Source organism: Dipodomys spectabilis, unplaced genomic scaffold (assembly GCF_019054845.1).
Source record: "Dipodomys spectabilis isolate Male_0828 unplaced genomic scaffold, ASM1905484v1 ptg000138l, whole genome shotgun sequence".
Classification (NCBI taxonomy): domain Eukaryota; kingdom Metazoa; phylum Chordata; class Mammalia; order Rodentia; family Heteromyidae; genus Dipodomys; species Dipodomys spectabilis.
In genome coordinates, this window is record NW_024870815.1 from 4497300 (window position 1) to 4518848 (window position 21549).

At 39.2% G+C, this 21549-nt stretch overlaps 1 protein-coding gene across 3 annotated transcripts; it reads left to right on the forward strand.

Annotated features, from left to right (window-relative positions):
• Positions 1–45: 45 nt before the first annotated feature.
• Positions 46–20797, forward strand: Dnajc21 (DnaJ heat shock protein family (Hsp40) member C21). Of its 3 annotated transcripts, XR_006149059.1 has the most exons (14): positions 46–280; positions 3832–3925; positions 4264–4387; positions 4666–4788; positions 5412–5716; positions 6545–6696; positions 10213–10300; positions 12153–12311; positions 12690–12732; positions 17253–17425; positions 17909–17950; positions 18272–18686; positions 19539–19614; positions 20337–20353. XR_006149059.1 is itself a non-coding variant. In XM_042690643.1 (13 exons), the coding sequence occupies exons 1-13, from the start codon at positions 184–186 to the stop codon at positions 20508–20510; spliced, it is 1650 nt and encodes a 549-aa protein (XP_042546577.1). In that variant the 5' UTR covers positions 47–183; the 3' UTR covers positions 20511–20797. The 3 variants fall into 3 exon arrangements, 2 of the variants coding, with proteins under 2 accessions (XP_042546577.1, XP_042546578.1); XM_042690643.1 differs by lacking the exon at positions 18272–18686 and having other exon boundaries at positions 47–280; positions 20337–20797; XM_042690644.1 differs by lacking the exons at positions 17909–17950; positions 18272–18686 and having other exon boundaries at positions 48–280; positions 20337–20797.
• Positions 20798–21549: the final 752 nt, after the last annotated feature.

Here is a 21549-nt window from a genome sequence, read left to right on the forward strand (position 1 = left end):
CCGCCGCCGCGCGCCGCCTCTGCCCCGCGCCGCCGCCGCCGCCGCCGCGGCACTTGCTGGCTGGCTGGGTGCGGGCGCCGGGCTCCCGCGGGAGAAGACCGGCAGCGCCGCCGCTGCCCGGGCCCGGGTCTCGGTCCCGACCCCGCCCCGGGCCCCGGCCTCAGTTTCTCGCCGGGCCCGGCGATGAAGTGTCACTACGAGGCGCTGGGGGTGCGGCGCGACGCCAGCGAGGAGGAGCTCAAGAAGGCCTATCGGAAGCTGGCCCTGAAATGGCACCCGGGTAGGTCACCACCTGCCGCCGCCGTGGGCTCGCGGGGACGCCGGGCCCGCTTCTCACCGTCCCGGCGCGGCTCCGGGAGGCCGGACGTCCCCGCCGCCCGGCCCGGCCCGGCTCACGCGGCCCGCGACCCCCACCCCCCGACCCGCGCGCGTCTCCCCGCTCCCTCTCGGACCCCGGCCCGGGAAGGCCCGGTCCCGCCGGCCACCCGCCCCTCCTGCTCGGCGGTGACCCGAAGGCTCAGCGCCCCGCCGCCCTCCGCGGTGCCCTGGACTCCGCGTGGGATCCCGGCCTCTGAAGCCCAGCTCGTGGCCCCGTCAGGCCGGGGCACGTCTAAGTGGGGATCAGTGTTTTCGCATCGGAAGTCTGGCCAAGCAGACCTGTGCCCACTTCGCTCTAGGCACGAATCTTCAAACGAGGGCTAATTAGGGTTCTTGCCTAGAGAAGTTTGTATGTTTACTTGAAAGTGTGCTTCTTTCAGATGTTTTATTCCATCTTAACAATCTGAAGCAATCTCTTCGTCAAGACGGGGGACCTAAGTCAGTTGTTTGAGGCTGTTAATAAGAGTCTTAAATATTTTTGAGGTTTCTAATAAGCTTTTTATCCTAGCGTGAATTAGTAAACACGTGGTCAGTGTATATGCAAGTTATTACGTAGTAGTACACGAGTGTACTACTGTGTAAATCCTGAATTGTAAAAACAGGAAGTTCGAAGTCTTGTTGGGAAAACATGCTTTATGCGGGCACACACCGAGTTAACTATGAGTGCAAACAAAGTAGCACGACATACCTAGTTGATAGTTGGGTTAATAGAACAACTAGTAAATGTTCCAGAAATCTGGGAATAAATACAGTTGCCAACATATACAGGGAGATACTGAGACATCTTATCCACTGAGGCACTTAGACTGGATAGGTCCTGAAGGAATGAAATCTAGAAAAGTGAACAAACAGTATAGGGCTAGCACAGTGAAGGCAAATGTCTCAAGATGGTTTGACTTAAGGTATTATTTATATGAAAGGCTGAAAAGTAGGGATTGAGAAAAAGGATGGGCTCAGAAGTAAGAAGGTAGAGTAGTATCCATCCTTAGAACCAGAGCTAGGTAGAGGTATGGTTATATTACTTAACAGTAATTGTCAGCAGAGGAACCGAAAATGGATATATAAGAGACAGATGCTTGTCATATCAGAAAATCAGAATATAACTAGAGTTAATCTAAAAATAGAGTAGAAGCATTTTTGTAGAGTAACAGCTAATTACTATTAGAAATTGAGTTTCTGGGTAAGAAAGGTTAAGGATTAATTCTGTGACCAAATGCATATGTAAATTTGAAAACCATGATTAACAATGATTAAAAAATCAAAACATAGTCTGAAAGCCTTAATGGTACGGGCTGAGGACTGTGACTTTTTTTTTCTTTCAGTTTTCCAGAGTTCATTTTGATAAATACTTTATGTGATCAGAAGCACATAGGCATTGCATCTTTGTGTTCCTCCTCTGACTGTGTGTGTGTGTGTGTGTGTGTGTGTGTGTGTGTGTGTAAATAATGGAGAGTCCTGATGTAAAAAAAAAAAGATTTCAAGATAGGGTACTGTGAGAGTAACTGAGTGGCTTGAAGAGAGCTGGAGCTAGAGTCAAGAGAGAGGTCACAGTGGTCAGGTAAGGGTACAACAGGCTCTGGGACAAGAGGAGGGGAAAGTCCCCTGGGAGAGATGATACAAAGGTAAAATTATCAGATTTGATAATTAATTGGAAACTGATTCACAGAAGTAGTATGTATATGTTACCAAAATACTGACTTTGAAGCAAACCTGCTAGGATCTAAGTGTAAATAAGTTCTGTACTATTCATATAGTATCCTAAATATCTTTTGTTTATTTCTCCCAAAAGACATGATTTTCCTATGCTTTCCTTGCTGGCTTATTAAGTCTGTCACTGCACAGCATTCTGTGTTCAGGACATTCATTAGATATTTCTTGGGCAAATCAATGTTGCTTCAGAGAATAATTTTGCCCATCATTTAGAAAGGCTGTCTGTCATGGTATTAGGATAAAAAGAAAGAAAGGAATTAGCTTTATTCCCTTTATGGAGGAATGGTAGATTAACAGTCCTGCCTAGTGAGAGCACTCCTAGTGGAGATAGGATTTCCATAATTTACTTAGTGACTATTCTCATGTGAACCAAGGCAAGAAAGTCCCTGTGCTGGTGGCATGTACATTGTCCTTGAGAGAGAGAGAGGGAAATTGGCAGATTTACTTGGGCTCTTTGAGAAAAAATACAAGGCACTAATGGACCTTGCCCTCACTTTGGCCTAGAGTTGTATATGGATGAGAGAGAAGGAGAAGGGTGTCTAGGAAGTGCATCTCTGAAGAAGTGATGTCTAGGTGGGACACCTAAGTGGAAAATGGGAGTGGAAGCAGGCAGGAGAAAAGGCGAGGAAGCGGTGAGAATGGCCAGTCTTGAAGGTTATGGTAATGTGGAGTGGGATTTTATCCTAAGGGCCTTGGGACCAGACGAATGATAGTTTCTGGCTGTGGTGAGAAAAGGCACTGGAGGTGGCAAGAGTGGACAGGAGGAGATCAAGGAACCTTTAAGCCACCAAACTGGAGGAAGTGCTATGTCAGGTGCCAATTTTCTGGTGAGTCAGGTTGTAGTTCAAAGGCACGTGCAACAGAAGAGGATGGTACAGGAAGAAAGAAAGCATACCAATTTACCAATCCAACTCCAGCTTACCACAGCCTTTAAGACTGGCTTCTGTTAACATAGCCATACTTACTCACCTCTTCCTCATGACTTTCTGAGTCTGAAGCTCATACTATTTCCCTCTGGAAAAGACCCAGTGACCAGGCACATGCTGGCTTCACCACCAGACCTGCCAAGAGAGTGCTGTGATAAGCAGCGCCAAGAGGCCAAAAGTGGTATTTACATAGAGCCAAGCTGGGGCTTAAAAGGTACAACTCCTGAAACTCCCCAGAAGGCACTTAACTGAGAGAAAAGCACAAGGAATAGTGCAAGTAAACGATGCCTGTTACACTTCAGAAACTAGGATTGCCATAATTGTGACTGGCATGTGGCAAAATGTCAACTCTCCTTTTTGCTTTTTAAATTTCTTGCTTAACTTACTACATTTATGCTTTTAGATAACAATTCAATATAGTCAACTAGTTAGGCAACATTAAAAGGTGAATTTAAAATAAAGTGACATTGAAAGAAATTACTAAAACAACTAAAGCTCTTGGTCAGCCATGGTGGTATGTGCTTTGTCTTTCTGGCAGAAGAGTCAAAAGTTAGTTGTCAGCTACATAGTATGTTCGAGGCCAGCCTTGGTTATCTAGTCAGTCAGTCTCAAAAAACAAAACAAAATAAAATTTTCAAAAAGGAGAGAGAGGTAGGTAGTCAGACAGAGAGAGAGAGAGAGTAGACCTTATTTTCAAATAGTATATTCCTATATCCTCTGTGTTTAAAAGTTTCAGCTAAAAAGTTTTAGTTGTTAATGAAAAAAGGGTAGAAAGGACAATGGGCGTAACTAAATTTCAATGACTTTCCTTGAACAGATAAAAATCTGGATAATGCTGAAGAAGCTGCTGAACAATTTAAATTAATCCAAGCAGCGTATGACGTGTTGAGTGATCCTCAGGAAAGAGCATGGTGAGCACTGTGTGGCTTCTCATCCTGTTTATAGTCAACATAGTATTGTTTTTAAAAAATTAAACACTATTGTGTGTTCTGATGCATCTGTCACCTTTCGTGTATAAAATGTATTATGTCAGTGGAAGGAACTTAACAGATGATTATTCCAACAGTCTAGTTTTGCAGATGATAAAAGAGAAATTGGTGATGGTACATTGTTTTAATTTTGATATTTCAAATGATTCCTCATTAAATTGTTCAGTTGTAGATTGAACACACTGAAATGTCCACTAGTGTTTTGACATTTATTCAGCTTTCACCGGTGGGCCCTTTTTATTTTACTTTTTATTTTGTAGGTATGATAATCACAGAGAAGCCTTACTTAAAGGAGGGATTGATGGAGAATATCAAGATGACAGCTTAGATTTGCTTCACTATTTCACTGTTACCTGTTACTCTGGTTATGGAGATGATAAAAAGGTAAGATAGGTGACCTCTTATCAAGCAGGTAGGAAAAACCCATACGCAAAGTGAACTCTTAAAATTGCTCACTAGTAGAAAGTGAAAGAGCCTTCATTCTGAAAAAAGAAAATGCATTGCTGTCATTTAAACCGTCTGTACATTAGACCCTGCCACATTAGAAACATACAGTGACCAGACCTGCATCCTGTAATTCTTCATTATGAAGGTTTTTCATCTTTATCTACTCTGTGATTAGACTAAAAAAGTATTAGAGCATGTGTTTCTGATTTTTTTAGGGCTTTTATGCAGTCTACCGAAATGTTTTTGAAATGATTGCAAAGGAAGAAATAGAATCTGTGTTAGAGGAGGATATTCAAGATTTCCCAACTTTTGGATACTCCCATAGTGACTATGATACGGTAAATGAAAAGTACATTGTATCTTATCATTAGTGTTTGTATGGTGCCCTTCCCCCATTTCTGATTTTAAAAAGAAATGAATTCTAGTCTTGTCCTATGATCTCTCCTCCTGAGAAGGAACACACAGCTCTCTCCTTTCCCTTTCTTTCTGTTTTTGTTTATGGAGCATAATCTCATTCTGTGTTAAGTAAGACTGTTTTCTTCTTTTTTTGGGGGTGGGGGGGTCCGGTCGTGGGGCCTGAACTCTAGGCCTGGGCGCTGTCCCTGAGCTCTTCAGCTCAAGGCTAGCACTCTACCACTTGAGCCACAGCGCCACTTCCAGCTTTTTTCTTTTTGTTTATGTGGTGCTGAGGAATTGAACCCAGGGCCTCATGCATGCAAGGCAAGCACTCTACCACTGAGCCACTTTCCCAGCCCCGACTGTTTTCTTCTTTAATGTGCTCAGCAACATAGTGCTTGCCCAGCATGCATGAATCACTGGGTTTGATTCCTAGTCCCAAATAAGAAAATTAAGAATAAAGTTTTACATGAGAAAAAGCAATGTTTTGCATCATTAACATTTGCACCCTTTCTAAAAAGATGTAAGTGAAAAACAATATTTGACCAATTATCTCCGTCACTAGGTAGTCCATCCTTTCTACGCTTATTGGCAGAGTTTCTGCACTCAAAAGAATTTTGCATGGAAGGAAGAATATGATACACGGCAAGCTTCAAACCGTTGGGAAAAAAGAGCCATGGAAAAAGAAAACAAAAAGATTCGAGACAAAGCGAGAAAAGAGAAGAACGAGCTTGTGCGCCAGCTGGTAGCTTTCATTCGTAAAAGAGACAGAAGAGTGCAGGCGCATCGGAAGCTGGTGGAAGAGCAGAACGCAGAGAAGGCCAGGAAGGCTGAGGAGATGAGGCGGCAGCAGAAGCTGAAGCAGGCCAAGTATGTGATCCATGGCTGACTTCTTTGTCCGGTGCAGATCAGGGTCAGAGGGAACAGCAGTAGTGGCACCTGGCATGGTGTTTTCATATGGTGATCAGTCATCTTGGCCTCATGTTTTTCTTTGGTAAAGCCTGGCATTTGGTAGTGTTTTGCACCTGTTATGTACAGATTTTTATTTATTTTCTGTTTGTTTTTTTTTATACTGAAGATCCTTTAACCATTCTCACAAAATTGAATGGTAACTAATGTCAATTGAATCTCTCTCTGTAAGGTACCCTATTCTAAGTGTTCTAATGATTCTGTGGAATAACATCTGGTCTGTTTTTATCCTCTGTCTTGTGAGGAAGGGAGGCAGGCCAGCCCCAGTCACATAGCTGGTGAAGCAGTACCAGCAGTGGGGCCAGAGTCTACTCCCGGGCTCTGCTTTTTATCTGCTATGCAGTCTGCCTCTTGGTTGGTACTGTGAAACACTCAGTTCATTTCAATTTCTTTATAGTTTTGTGGTTAAGAGCATGAAAACCATTCAGAATATTATAGCATTCTTGCATACATTTCTTTAAGTTATTCCTTTATACCTAGATCATGATTTCCTCAAAGACTTTGGATAAGTTGCTTAGTTTCACAATTCATTGCTTTGAGGACAGTACCCACCACCAGCCCAGGTGACAGGCTTCAATGACTTTGCCCCAGCTTTTAACTAAACAAGAAGCTGCTTAGGGGTAGTTCTAAGCCTAAAAAAGAAAAAAGAAGCACATTCTAAGCCTAGAAGGGAAAAAAGAAGCACACAGACATAATACCTAAGAACATGAGATGGTGCTGTGTGTCTAGGCTGGCAGAGCAGTACCGAGAGCAGAGCTGGATGACCATGGCGAATTTGGAGAAGGAGCTCCAGGAGATGGAAGCACGGTATGAAAAGGAGTTTGGAGATGGATCGGATGAAAATGAAGTGGAGCAACAGGAAACCAAAGACACACAGGATGGTAATTTCTCTTGAAGTATTAAGAAATTGTGGCAAATAAGTATAATTGTGCATTAGAATATGCACTCAGATGCCCTAAGGACCCAAGTATAAGAGGACAGGGACTGGGAGAGCAAAAATCAATAAAATCCAGAGAACATCGAGTTCCAGCCTACTAGACATATCAGAGTTTTTATGTTTTCTGTGAGAAGCTGGAAATCTGAGTTTTTATGTCACATATCAAACTTTTAAGTGTGGCAGATAATTTAAAATGATACTTATAACCAGGCGCTGGTGGCTCACACCTGTAATCCTAGCTACTCAGGAGGCTGAAATCTGAAGATCACAGTTCAAAGCCAGCCCGGGCAGGAAAGTCCATGAGACTCTTATTTCCAGTAAACCAACAGAAACCCGGAAGTGGCAGTTAGCTCAAGTGGTCAAGTGCTAGCCTTGAGCTGAAGAGCGCAGGGACAGCGCCCTGGCCCAGAGTTCAAGCCACACGACTGACCAAAAAAAAAAAAGATTTAGCCCTTACAGAGGCATTCTATGTCTAAATTTAGTGTTGTATGTCTAAATTTAACATTCTATAACTAAACTAGTTTAGATAGTTTGATTAGCAGATCTATCTGCGTATGGTGCTTCTGGCTGATGTGCTGTTAAAGAAAATACATTTGGCTTGGTGCCAGTGGCTCATGCCTTTAATCCTAGCTACTCAGGAGAATGAGATTTGAGGATTGCTGTTTGAAGCTATCTCAGGCAGGAAAGTCTGTGAGACTCTTACCTCCAGTTAACTACCAAAAAAGCCAGAAGAAACATTGTGACTCAAGTGGTGGAGAGCCCCTTTGAGCAAAAGGAGCTCAGGGACAACACCCAGACCCAGAGTTAAAGCCCCAGAACCCACACAGAGAAAATACATTTAAACAGTGGTTCATAGTTTAATACCAGCTGTTTCAGAGAAGCTGTCATTATTTAGGAGTCTTAGGAGTAAGTCATCCTCACTCTGACTTCATGGAGAAGGGGCTTCATGGTGTTTTTTTACTCTAATTTTTTTGTGTGTGTGTGTTTTTTTTCTGACATCATTAAAAGCAAATGACTACCTTAAAAGTTGAGAAAAGCTGGGCATCGGTGGCTCACACCTGTATTCCTAGATACTCAGGAGGCTGAGGTCTGAGGATCACGGTTCAAATATTTACCTCCAATTAACCTCCAGAATACTGGAAGTGGCGCTGTGGCTTAAGTGGTAGAGTGCTGGCCTGAGCTGAAGAGCTCAGGGACAGCATCCAGGCCCACAGTCCAAGCTCCACAACTGGTGTGTGTGGGTGAGGGTGTGTGTGTGTGGGGGGGGGGGCGTTGCTGAGGCACAGGTATTTTTGAGATTTGTCAGATTAGCTAGCCTCTTTCATAAATAAAACTGAGTGACCTAGACATTGTTTATGTTTTATTTACCTATAAATGTAGTTTTTCAGACTAATAACTCAAATGATAAAAAACAGGTTTTTTGTTTGTTGAAGATGCTTTGTTAATGAATTATGTAATGTAATTGAAGTGGCCCCTCAATTGCAGTTTTTATTTAATAACTCACACCCAACATCTTGCTTCATCCTTATACAGTACTTCTGAAATGTAGATTGTGTTGATGGAATTAGCTCTGTTTTACTGAAGAGTCTGAGTATCACTAGGGTTTGAACTCAGGCTCATAGTTGATAGGCAAGCACCTACCACTTTGGTCATGCCCCCTTATTTTCTCCTTATTTTTTAGAGAGGAGCTGGCACTTTTGCTTGAGGCCAGCTTTTGACTGTATTCCTCCCACCTATGTTTCCCATATACCTGATCACAGGCATGTACCACTACACTCAGCTGATTTGTTGAGATGTGATTTTGACTTTGCCTTTGCTGGTCTCAAACTCGGATCCTTTTGATATCTGAGCAGCTGAGTTTGCAGATGTGAACTATGTGCCTGTTTTGAGCTCCAGATTTTTTACTTCAGGTCTACCATTGGTTAATGGTTATGTCATATAAATGATATGTTGAAAATATCTCATTGGAAAGTACTGCATGCAGTAGTCTTCCTGTTCTTGTTTTTTCCTTAGTCTTAGGAACTCCAGAGCAATACATTCTGAGACCATTAAATGGAAAATTATGTAACTCCTAAGTTTTAAATTGTGCTTTGGTTGTTGTAGGCTGAGCATACCAAGTAGTTTGTCTTCCTCCACTTAGAATGTGAATTTAGTGTATCGTGACAAGTGCTGCATCTTGTTAGCTGGTTTCCCTTATTTAATAATGCCTCTTATGCTCAGGAAGTTTTAGCAGTGCTGGCAATTTTGGTTATTCCTGAGAGAAGCCAGGAAGTAGTTTCTTTAAATGGAAAGCTGTGCTAAGATGACAAAAATACCTAATAAGAAGGAATCGAACATGAAATCATGAAGAAGGACAAAAAGGATATCCATGCTGGTTTTTTTTTTTTTTTGGTTGTTGGTGGTGAGGCTTGAACTCTGGGCCTGGGCCCTGTCCTTCAGCTCTTCAGCTCAAAGTGAGTGATCTACTACTTGAGCCACAGCACCACTTCAGTGTTCTAGTGGTTTATTGGAGATGAGTCTCACAGACTTTTCTGCCCAGGCTGGCTTTTGAACCTCCATCCTCAGATCTCAGCCTCCTGAGTAGCTAGGATTACAGGCATGAGCCACCAGTTCCTGGTTCCATGCTGGTTTTGTGTCAGACTTCAGTGACAAAGCTGTGGCCATAATTCAAGTGCTTAGTGACCATGAATTGGGTGATAGGTGCTGTGCTATTCAAGCTTTAGGCATCTGTCTGGCTCCTTGAAGGGTGCTGGAGTAAGCACTAATATGTCTTGATCATTGAGAATGTTCGAACATTGCTTAAAGTACCAAATGTGGAATATAAAAAAACTTCACCTTTAAGTCTTATTGATGTACTAATAAGTTACAAATGGCATTCAGTTTACCTGTTTATTTCTTAACTAGCAGAATCCAGATTGTTGGTACAACGAATTCCGTTTGTGCTGTTTAATCACTTGAATTTTGTGGAGTATAATGATAGTAATTGTTTGCTATAATAAAGCCTAATAAAGATAGTGTTAAATGTTCTATGTAATACACTATTTTATAACCTGTCCAGTAAGACGTAATGTTGTGAGTTAAATTTAAGCATGTAAAATTTGGTCATAGCTGTAAATTGTAAACATGTTTGAACCAGGTATGTAATTTTAAACTTACAAAAAAAAAAAACAAAACCTGTAATGAAAGTACTGCCTCATAATAGAACATGGCATTTGACTTTTTAAAAAAGTTAGCTCATACTAGAATTTGAAGGAAGAGGTGATTTATTTGGATCTTCCTTATATAATATGATAATGGCTTTTAAAAGGCCAACTCAAATCCTGATGGTACTTTTTTGGTAATGAAATATAAAACTTAGAGTTCCTAATTTGACTTGAACCTTTGCTAAGAAGGTATAATTTGTTTATTTAGATTTATGTTCTGATCAAATAGGATTCTTACCATGGATTTTCTTTCACAGGAAAAGACAGCGATGAGGCTGAGGAGGCTGAGTTTTATGATGATCTCTACTGCCCAGCATGTGACAAGTCTTTTAAGACAGAAAAGGCGTAAGTTTACTTGGCCTCCCATTTGTTTTGAGGCAGGTGAACCATTTTGAAAGTCTTCAAAGAAATATGCTTAGAAGATGCTCAATAGTGCCCATGTGTCTCATGAGGGGATTTTTTTTGTTTGTTTGTTTAGCAGGAAGGAAGGATTTGTGCCACCAATTAAGCCTGTTGTTTCATTTATCCCAGTAGTCCACTGTAATGCTGCTTTTTAAATACCCACACAGTTTCAGAAAGAGATTCTGCTTGTTTTCTCAAAGAAGGAATAAGTTGCTCAAGTGAGGAGGTGAAGGCAAGTCTGAGCACCTCTCTCTACTGCGGGCATCAGACTCACTTTGCATCATTGCTGTCCACTGAAGGTTATTGCTGCCAACCTAGGGGATTTAAACATCATGCCTAGAGTTACTGAAGTGGAAACACTTCATCGTGAGGGAGCAATGATAAGAGAGAAAGACTTAAACTGGAAAGGATGGGAAGGAACATAGGAGAAGAATCGAGAGTTGAACTGCTGTGGAAAGGAAGAAAATCACTACAGTCAGGAAGAGAGGAGAGCAAAGGATGAGAAGAGGATGTGGGAGGGAGAACTAGTTACCAGATGACCCCAAGGGAGAAATGTCAAGATAGTGGGAGAAGTGATAAGAACCAAAAGCAATGATAAGCATTGTTTCTTTTGGTTATTAGAGGGTAATTTTGAGTTTTGAACTCAACCTTTTACATGCTAGTCAAACACTCAAGCACCTGCCACCCTGTTTTGCTTTAATTTTGTTGGGATAGGGTCTTAAATTTATGGCTAGACCAGTCTGGACTAGGGTTCTTCTATTTAGGCTTCTTATGTAGCTGGCATTACAGTCATACACCATCTCAAGACTAGATTTTTGTTGTTGTTGTTGGTTGAAATGGAGTCTCAAAAATTACCTGGATGGGCTCTCAATTGTGATCATCCTGTCCTCCACATCCCCAGTAGCTAGGATTATAGGTATAAGCCACTGTAGTCAGCTTAAATTAGATTTTATTTGTAAATATCACACCCCAAAATCTGAAAATATGTCAGTACTCCTTTGGGAGTGTGTGGTACTATGGGTCAAACCCAAAGTCTCATGCATGGTGAGGCAATCATTTAACACTGAGCCATAGTCCAAGCCCAAATTCCTACTTTCTAGTTTTAACTCATGTTTTCAGCTATATATCATGAAAGGTTTTGTTTTTAGTTTCCTACAGATAAATTTTAAAAAGTAGATATTACCTTAAGAGTTGTGGACCTTTTCAGAGATGTGTGTGAATTCACATTTAGAGTGGTAGGACTGAGGAGGACAGCTCTTTCTGAGAAGATGAAACTGTTGAAAAGAGTGAAAAGACAGGCGTCATGTGGTGGCTAATACCTGTTATCCCAGCTATGTGGGAGGTAGAGATAAGAGGATTGCAGTTTGAGGCCAACCTAGACAAAAATTATGAGAAAAAGCTAAGTGTGGTGTGGTATGCCTATAATCACAGCTTGCAGAAGGCAGATGTAGGAAGTCCAAGGCATCTCGAAGGGCAAAAGCATGAGATTCTGTATGAAATATAACTAAAGCAAATAGAGATAGGGCTATGTGGTTGAAATAAGTATATATATATACACACACATACATATATGTGTGTGTATATATATATGAAAAGGAAATCAGTGAGGGGAGTGCTGGGATCTGGGAAGAAAAATCTCCCTATGGACCCCATGGCCCTCAATACTGGGGCAGTCTGGGCTTGCATGTGCTGCTCAACAAAATCACAAACATTTGGCAGTTTCTCCATCCTCGCTATACCCCTGGCTTCATAGAAATGAGCCCTAGTACACCCACTCACCTGGATGTCCTTTCAGCATGAAGAACCATGAAAAGTCAAAGAAGCATCGGGAAATGGTGGCCTTGTTAAAGCAGCAGTTGGAGGAAGAGGAGGAACAATTTTCAAAACCTCAAACGGATGAAGATCTTTTGAATGCCAGTTCTGAGGAAGAAACGGATAATGCACCAAAACAGAAGTAATTCTAAATACTACTTTTTAATACACTAGAGATTGCAGTCAAGTGCTATTTTACCTCAAGGAAGTTTTTAGTGTTTTCTGCATCTCTTCTAGTTAATGGCACTTTATAGAGTTAGAATGTGTAAAGACAATGTCAAATATAATTTTACAGAATATATTTTGGCTACATATAAAGTAGTTTCATATCTAGACAACTGATAGGCTAATTTTACTAACCATTTAACCATGAGTACTTTGTGAACCCATCCTAATACCTCTATGACCTGCTTCTTATTAAACATCTTAATACCTCTATGACCATAATATTTTAATTTTAATTTTCTTTTTACTTAGTCATCACAAGATATTTGATATTTTGATTTATATTTGCTCTTAGGCTTTCTAAAAAACAGAAGAAAAAGAAACATAAACCAACACAGGTATGTTGAAAACATTTTTTCCAGTGTTTTTGTTCATTCATTATAGTCTGTATTTAGGAGATCTACTCCATAATTTTATATTGTTTGTAAAACTGATTGAAAAGAAATTCTAGTGCTCCTTCTTATCTTGGTAGGTATGTGACTCAATTACTGTTTGAAGGTAAATGGATTAGCTGGGTCTGTACTGAAGTGTGGGTACATCTTCTGAAGATAGGCTTTTCTTTTTTTGGTCAGTCGTGGGTCTTGAACTCTGGGCCTGGGCGCTGTCCCTGAGGTCTTCAGCTCAAAATGAGTGCTGTACTACTTGAGCCACAGGACCACTTCTGGTTTTCTCTTGATTTATTGGAGATAAGAGTCTCATGGACTTTCCTGCCCAGGCTTTGAACCACGGTCCTCAGATCTCAGCCTCCTGAGTAGCTAGGTTGCAGGTGTGAATCACCTGCACCCGGCAAGATAGGCCTTTTTAAGTCAAGATAATAATTATAGTTTAGAAATAGAAAAATTGAGATTTGTCATTTTGTAAATAGATAATGTATGTGACTTTGTCAACATCATCAAGTGAATATTGCAAAAGGAATATTTGGTCAAAAATTTTGTAGTAATTTGGTTATTAGGAAATGTCCTCAGGCTAGGAATGTGGCTTAGTGGTAGCATGCCTGAAGCCCTGGGTTCAATTCCTTAGTATCACATAAACAAGCTGGAAGTGGTGCTGTGGCTCAAGAGGTAGAGTGCCAGCCTTGTGCAAAAGAAACTCAAGGATAGTGCCCAGGCCTTCTGTTCAAGCCCCAGGACTAGCAAAATACAAATAGTCATACTCGAAAGTTTTAAGTAGGTAAATGTTTCATAATTGGCATTCAAAATCGATTTGTAAGAATATATTATATACCATGCTGTATAAGTGTTTTTACACATGGGAATCTTGTGGATGTCTGTGAAGCTGTGAAAACACTCTTTTTTAGTAAGGACACGTGCTGGTTCTACAGAGAATGGAGCCAGGCAAGGTGGTCTGTCTCCCTGTTATCCCAACTGTTTGTGAGGTAGAAGTAGGAGAATTATAATTTGAGGCTAGCCTTGTCAGAGTTAGCATGAGACCTTATCTGTAAAACAAGCTACAAACAAGAGCAGTGGAGACATAACTCCAGGGCTATCATACTTACCCACGTTCATACCTCAGTACAGGAGATTGAGAGAGAAAAGAGAATGGAATTGATTTTTGTGGTATTTTACTAAAACATAGCTATATTTATTATAAATACTGACATTTTAAAGAAAATATGTTAATAGTTTTTCATAAAATTTTAGATTTGGCTTTTTATCCAAATTGTGGTTATATATATTTGGTGGTTTTTAATCAGTTTCCTATTCCAAAAATTACATATGATTCTAGTTAATTATTTTTAAGATGATAACTTGGAACTTTTTGCCTTAGCTGTAAACCTATGTAGGAAATTACAGTTTTTCTTTTGTAATTTTGCTCCATCGTCCAAAGACCTGTAATCATTAATTTAAAACATTTTCGCTTTCATTTGTGTCAGTGTCACTAAAATAAGGATACAGAGAAATGAAGTGAGACTTATTTTTTCCAAGCCTATCTTACCTGGGTGCGTTGGTATAGTGGTGAGCATAGCTGCCTTCCAAGCCTATCTTACCTCAAATTGCAGAGGATGAGCTTCTACGAATGGCAGTAATAAGCCCATATTTTAGTATTTTCTCAATGATGAAATACCTCAAATGACTACCCTGTTTCCTTTCCAAAGCTATATTCCTTTATGACAACCTCGTTTGTGATTTCTGATTACATCAGATTCAAACCTGTTTTCTGTAGCACTCTTGCTATTTTCCAGGATCTCTTCCCTCCCTCCCTCCCTCCCTCCCTTCCTCCCTCGCTCCCTTCTTCCTTCCTTCCCTCCCTCCTCTTTCTTTCTTTCTCTTTGGAGGAGGGTGAAGATGTGTCCTGATAGAACAAAAAGTAAATACTGACCATTTTCACACTTCAGACTTGGAAAATTTTCAGTGTGATAAAAAAAAGTTACATCGGGGCTGGGAAGGTGGCTCAGTTGTAGAGCGCTTTCCTTGCATGCATGAGGCCCTGGGTTCGATTCCTCAGCACCACATAAGCAAAAAAAAAAAAGTGGGAAGTGGTGCTGTGGCTCAAGTGGTAAAGCATTAGCCCAGAGATCAGGCCCCAGGACCGGGACCCTCCCCCCCCCCAAAAAAAGTTTTATAATAAAAGGAGAACTGTGTTTATGAGAAAATAAGTAGGTTTGAGAGGGAAAAAAAGGTGATGAGTTGAATTTTATAGTAATATAGAGTTTGTGTCTATAATGTGTATACACACATGTATATATAATATTTGTATATATACATTACACATAGATATGTGAGAAATAAATACCAAATAACTGTATGTGTATGAAAATAGAAAAATGAAGATGAGTCACATAAGCCAATGAAAGGTTTTAAAAAAAATCTAAAAGACTTAAGTGACCATGGCAAAAAGGAAGAATTAATTCAAGTAATTTTTTAACATAGTGCACTGATTGACTCCTTCCATGTGTTATACTTGAAAGATAAAATTAACTGTAAAGGAAGTGAATCTTGAACTTTATTTAGTAAGCTGTAAGTATTGATGTGTTATTTCTGAAACTTTGTCAGAGCAAATGAACTTATGCTTTTCGGAATTAGGATGTCTGTAGGAGAAGGAAAAAATAAACCTAGATTGAGGGGAACAGAAAAAGCGAATTGTTTCCAGTTGGAATTTCAAGCTGTTGGTAGGAGTTCATGATCTAAAACATTAGCCTTTAGAAGAACACGCCTCTGGCAGTAAGCAAACTTAGCATCTGTACCTTGGTTTGGCTGCTTTCTCCTTCACAAAGGAAGCAGGGTTTACTTCTGAGAGAAACAAATGATTATAGAGCCAAGAGAGGGAAAGCAGAGGGGGAACTCAGCACAAAAAACTAAGCGTTCAAAAACATGGGAGTTTTAGGATCTGGTTTTGTGACCTTACCAGGTTGGGAAAATTTGATTAATGAAACTAGTAATTGTGTTAAATCTTTACGTGTAGTTGGAGAAAGGAGGTCATAAACGTTTTATTACAGGACAGTATGAGTTAGTACTAATGCAAGTGGCACAGATATTGGTGGTTAAAAAACAAACAAACCACTGTTCTGCAATCACCACTATAGTAGATGGTGTGAGCAAGAATCATAAATAAATTCCAAACCCATTGGGTGAATGGCTGTTGAAGACAGTGTAGTCTTACAGTGTTAGTCACACTCTGCACATTAGTTATTAATTTAAGAAGGTAACAGTATTTGATAGTAGGAGAATCTACCTAATCAAATAAGGTCACTGAAAAAACCTGAGTCATTTTGCCTCATGATGTATTATACTAAGCACATTGAGTTTTATACTGAGGGTCGTTAGAGTATTATTGCCACTAATCTTTAATCTGAATCTAATCATTTGTCAAAAACCATACAAAGCCAAATTATGGGACAGTCTATAAAATAATCATTAAATCAACAACATTAAAAACTAGATGAAAATAAGTGTTTTAGGTTAAAAGAGATTAGAAAGATAAAACAACTAAATTCAGCGTGTAGTCTCTGATTATATCCATTGGAAGTTATAAGTAAGCAATCACTGAGGCATTTGGAAGTGGGACCTTGTGTTAAATTCTGGAGTATGGTAAGGACTGTGGATCTCATGGCTTTCTTAGGAGATACATGGCAAAGACTTGTCTTCCAGGTAGTTCTAGGAAAAGATGTGTGTTCAGTGGGTGTGTGCATGCGAGAGTGCATGTCTGAAAACATGGCAAATTATTTCTCAGAACAGAGACAGATGGTTGCACTTAGTGAAAATGTTTGTCAGACATCTTTTTTTTATTTTTTAATTTTTGTTATAAGAATACTGTACAGAGGAGTTACAAGTACATTTCTTATTAAGCATTGTTGCCTCCTGGTTGTTTCCCCTTCCTACCCTTCCCATACTCCTCTCCTTCTCCCACCCGATCCTCCCCTCACCCCCCACCAAAGTTGTTAAGTTCGATTTTCGACATAATGACGTGTACATCTCATTGTTGCAATGGGTCCACCAGACATATATATATATTTTTACTGCCTATTCGTTGTAGGTTTTTTCTGACTATAAAAGTAATAGGCACTCATTACTTATTTTGGAAATAGAAAAGTTCTACCAGTGGAGATTACTTTATGTTGAATTAAATTGTAATTGGACGGCTACTGTATTGTATTTTTTAAAGTAATCAGTATCTTTAGAAATACTAGTTTTAAGAACTTCATAAATTTCCTTCCTATATCAAACCATTTACTTATTAATCATTTGGATTATTTCTGGTTTCTCTTGAATATCTCTAATAAACATGTTCTTAACATGCTTCTCCTTTTTATTTTGATTTCTACTAGAATGTGTGAGACATTATTGGTTTTAGTTATTTGGCACCATAAGATGTTACTACTAAATAAATTTGATTTGTAATGACATGTTTTATTATCTAGAATTATGATGATAATTACAATGAAAATGGAACAGAAGAAGCAATAAAGATTGACCCAGAAGATACTAATTTAAATGGAGACAGTGCCAAAGAAGTAGAAGGTAGTCCCCAAGAAAATGTCAGTGTAACAGAGACCATTGAACCCTGTGTTGATTTAAAAAGTGAAGCTAAAAGGCAAGTCAAAGTTGGATATTTTCTAATTTGTGAATAGTGATAGTAAGTATAGCTTTTCATATGTCAAATCGAATCTCCTTCCCATGACAGGCCAAGTTTAAGTGTAAACTGTATGTACAGACATACATAGATTTGCAAATATATAGCTGTGTCGGAAAGAGCATTCTAGATGAGTGTGCTCAGTTTGGCAGCATGACTGTCGTCATTGTGATCCAGTTCTAGTTGTCCTTATCCTGTTCTTTGTCCATGATACTCACCTGAGAATGAGGCTGCTGTATTTGTCTCCCAACCCCATCATGCCCATGAGCGTCACTGCCCAAATCTTCATGCTTCTGCTGTGTTGTCAGGGCCTTCAGCAACTTACGATTTTCTTGCTCAGAGGAGCCCTGGTATCTTAGTGCTAGTGGTGACATTGGGGAGATTTTCCTTTGGAGCATGTTTCATCCCTCCACTTCCTTGTTCCCATCCCCTCTGTTCCTTTAGAATGGAGAGTCATTTCTTAGTCCTTGAGGAAAGATCCAAACAGTAAGTAGTTTTAAGTTCTTGTTATCATAGGGCCACAAAAAAAAGAGTGACAATAAAGTAGAAGTGTGAATTGGAAACCTTGGCACTAAAGCTGCTGTGGTGGGGTGATGGGATAGACAGAGAGATAAAAGCAATTTATATAGTAGTTGCAGAACTGAAGCTTACAGTGGGCTCTAGCTGTGGGAAGAAGAAGACAAGTACTCTGTTCAAAACCTTTGAAGTTCTTTGGAGAGTGAAACGTGGAAGGGAAAAGTAGCATTTATTTTACTAATTATTACAAATGGGAAAGCATTCTCAGGATAAATGACTTGTCTGTCCAAGGTCAGTGGCTAGTGTGTAGAAAAGCTGGCGAAGTCCCTGTCTGCCTGACTACTTGAAGACACCCAGAATGCTACCTCTGGGCTCAGTGTGCTGTAAAGGTCATTGGATAACTTTCTGATCATGAGAGTAAGCTAATAGGTATGGGTGGGTTAGAGGATTGTACCCTCCCCACATGTAGTGCTCCTCAAGTATTTTTATTTGTTTTTCATGTGACTTCTCCATGAGAATTTACTTAGAAGAGAATGGAAGATCCTCAGACTTGGACAACCATTGCTTATAATTCATCTTTTTTATTTTACTAACTTCTTTACTGCTGAGGGATGGTTGGCCAGAAATAGACACATCACCCATCACCACCTAATCCTCTTCAGAACCCCAGTGAACAGCTCTTCTGCTGGGCTCTTATTCTGTAGTGGTGTGTACATTGTGGTTTTTTGAGTAGTGCTTTATTAAAAAAGTGTATGGATTGGCCAAGTGTAGGATACATGCCTATAATCCCAGTATTCAGGGCCTGAGACAGGAATTCAAAGCCAGACTGTACTACATTGTGAGACCCTGGCTCATAAACAAAACAAAAAAAATTATGCTGAGGATACAGGTAGAACAAGAGGAACCTGACTCTGCTGGCAGTGGTTTCTGATTTAAAATATCTGAAAGAATATTATTTTTATATTTGTTCTTTATTTTTTAGACAGGGTCACACTATATTCCAGGCTGACCTTGAACTTGTAATTGTTTTGCCTCAAACTCCTGGAGTACTGGGATTATGTAAATAAATCTCCATGCTTAACAGTCAAATAAACAATAAAATAGTAAAATTGAACAAACTTAATTTTATGAAAAATGCTTTGGGACTTCTTTTCCTTGAACTGTTGACATATTTGCCAAAGATTAGAGCAAATTCAAGAATATTTTGAGTCAACCATACTTATGGTCGTAGATTATAATTTAGTATTGGATGTGGAGATGGTATGGCTTAATAAAAGGAGTATCAAGTATTTGATACTTGATATTTGTTTAGATATACTTTTTGTGGGTGTTGTTTTAGATTTTATTTCAGCTGTTTTAAGAAAATTTTCTAAATTTTATGCCATTTGTTTTTTAATTTGGTATCTGAAGTTGCTTTTTAAAGTTGTTCATTTGAAATGTGAAGCTTAATTAACTTAGTCATCAAAACTAATGAAATAGCTTTAAAATAACTCTTTTTGGTGTTTTTTAAAGAAGACAATTAAAAAAGAGTATATCATTTTTACATTATATTTTCCAGTGTTCCTAAACTCAAAGGAAAGAAAACCAAAGATATGAAAAAATCTATCAAAGTACCTTCTGAACCACAAACAGTGGTAGGTCAAAATCATAATGACTTTTCTTTTGTATACCTTCCTTAAGCAGTAACAATGTCCTAAAGATGTAAATGTGCACTGCCTGAGGCCTTCCCAGAGAAAGCCCAGCATCATGATAAATGTGCTACTGTTACTTTTTTTTTTTTTAAGTAAAAAAAAAACACATTTGCGCTGAGTGCTAGTGGCTTATACCTGTTAATCCTTGCTCCTTAGGAGTCTGAGACCTGAGCGTGGCGATTCAGTGCCAGCCCAGGCAGGAAAGTCTGTGAGACTCTTAACTCTAGTTAAATTACAGAAAAAAGAAAAAAAAAGTGGTGCTATGGCTCCAGTGAGAGAGTGTTAACTTTGAACAAAAGTAGCTCAGGTCACGGACCAGGCCAAGAGTTCAAAAAACAAAGCACATTGGAAATACTGGGTAGTAAAATGGTTGCTATTCTGTTTTCCCTGCACACTCTTAAAGCCTTAGTGGTAAGAATTATACTTGTATCATCTTCTGAAGATCAATTGTGCAGCAGTCTATATGGTACATGCCATTGAAAGTCTTAGGATCTTTAGAACTGATAGGTTGGTTGATGGGAGTTTTAACTTGTAAGAACATACACTCTTGTCTTGGTAGCTATTTTGCATTTCATTTTTTTGAGGTTTATAATTTTGACATTAAAATGTAAGACACTGTTCTCAGATTGTATCACTTACTTTATTTGATATTTTTTCCCTTTCAGAGTGATGTTCTTATCAGCTGTACAGCCTGCCATAGTGAATTTCCATCTCGGAATAAACTCTTTGATCATCTAAAGGCTACTGGTCATGCAAGAGCACCTACATCATCATCATCATCATCTTTAAACAGCGTAACAAGTAGTCGAAGCAAGAAAGAAAAACGTAAAATCAGATAGAAATTCTGTCAGCACTTTTTTTTAATTGTCTCTAATTTTGAAACCAAAAACAACTGAAATCACCTAAAGAGTTAAAATTTCAATATATCGCATTGTGGAAGATTATTTTTTATCTTGTAAAAACATTGTTTGGTTTAATATATATTTTTTAAACATTTCACTAGTGATTGAATTCTACTTTTGCCATCTGAATTGACTTGAGTGTCTCTAAACAGGTAAATATTGTAAAATGTGTGTCTTCTCATAGACCGAAATGTACAGGGAGAATTAAATTATTTTAACACATATACCCTTTTCTGCTTTATTTTATGAATTTCGCACTAAGTATTTTTATTTAATGCCTTTTATATTTATTTCATAATTTCTCAGAAATTCAGATCTTGCTTGCTCTAACTTTGTTTTCTGAAATAATCCAAACAATGAAGTAGTTTGGAGGGAAATCAGTGAATAAATTGATTCTGTAGTATATTTTAAAAAAGTACTATCATATATATTAAAAAATATTTTTTCCAGCTATGCTGGAAGCTAACTTGAACTTCAGTGATTCTTAGTTATCTTAGAAAGCTGAGTGCTTTTGTACAGTTAATTACTTTGCCATTAAAACTAGTCAGGGGGCCTCAGTGTTGATGTCCATTTTGATCCTAGATACTTTATAAAATTAGAAAAAGCTCAAATTATCCATTGCACTATAAGCCATTTGGTTTTAGAGGAAATTTCTAACCATTTCTGAAGATGAGAATGTCATGGAAATGTAGTTGTGAGACAAAGTGGTATAGTTATCTTAGTATTTTTCCGATTTAATGAGAATTCATACGCTGCTGAGGCCAGCTTGTAATGGTTGCCTCAGTATATTATAAAGCAGACTTCCCAACTGTCCTCTCCAATAGTGGATTGATCTTTGTGAAGTGTACTGAGCTCTCCCTGTCTAGGCAAGTGCACCAATCTGGCTAGTCCTTTAAGGTCAAAACCTTCTAGAAGGGTGCCTATGCTGGTTGAAATGGTACCCAAATGACAACAGTAGCTGTGACTACTAGATTGT

Excerpts from the sequence above, each read along its gene's own strand:
- Dnajc21 (XM_042690643.1), top strand. The coding sequence starts at position 184 with ATGAAGTGTCACTACGAGGCGCTGGGGGTGCGGCGCGACGCCAGCGAG. Across the intron at positions 281-3,831 it reads GGCCCTGAAATGGCACCCGG|ATAAAAATCTGGATAATGCT; the intron begins GTAGGTCACCAC and ends TTCCTTGAACAG. Across the intron at positions 4,388-4,665 it reads GTTATGGAGATGATAAAAAG|GGCTTTTATGCAGTCTACCG; the intron begins GTAAGATAGGTG and ends TGATTTTTTTAG.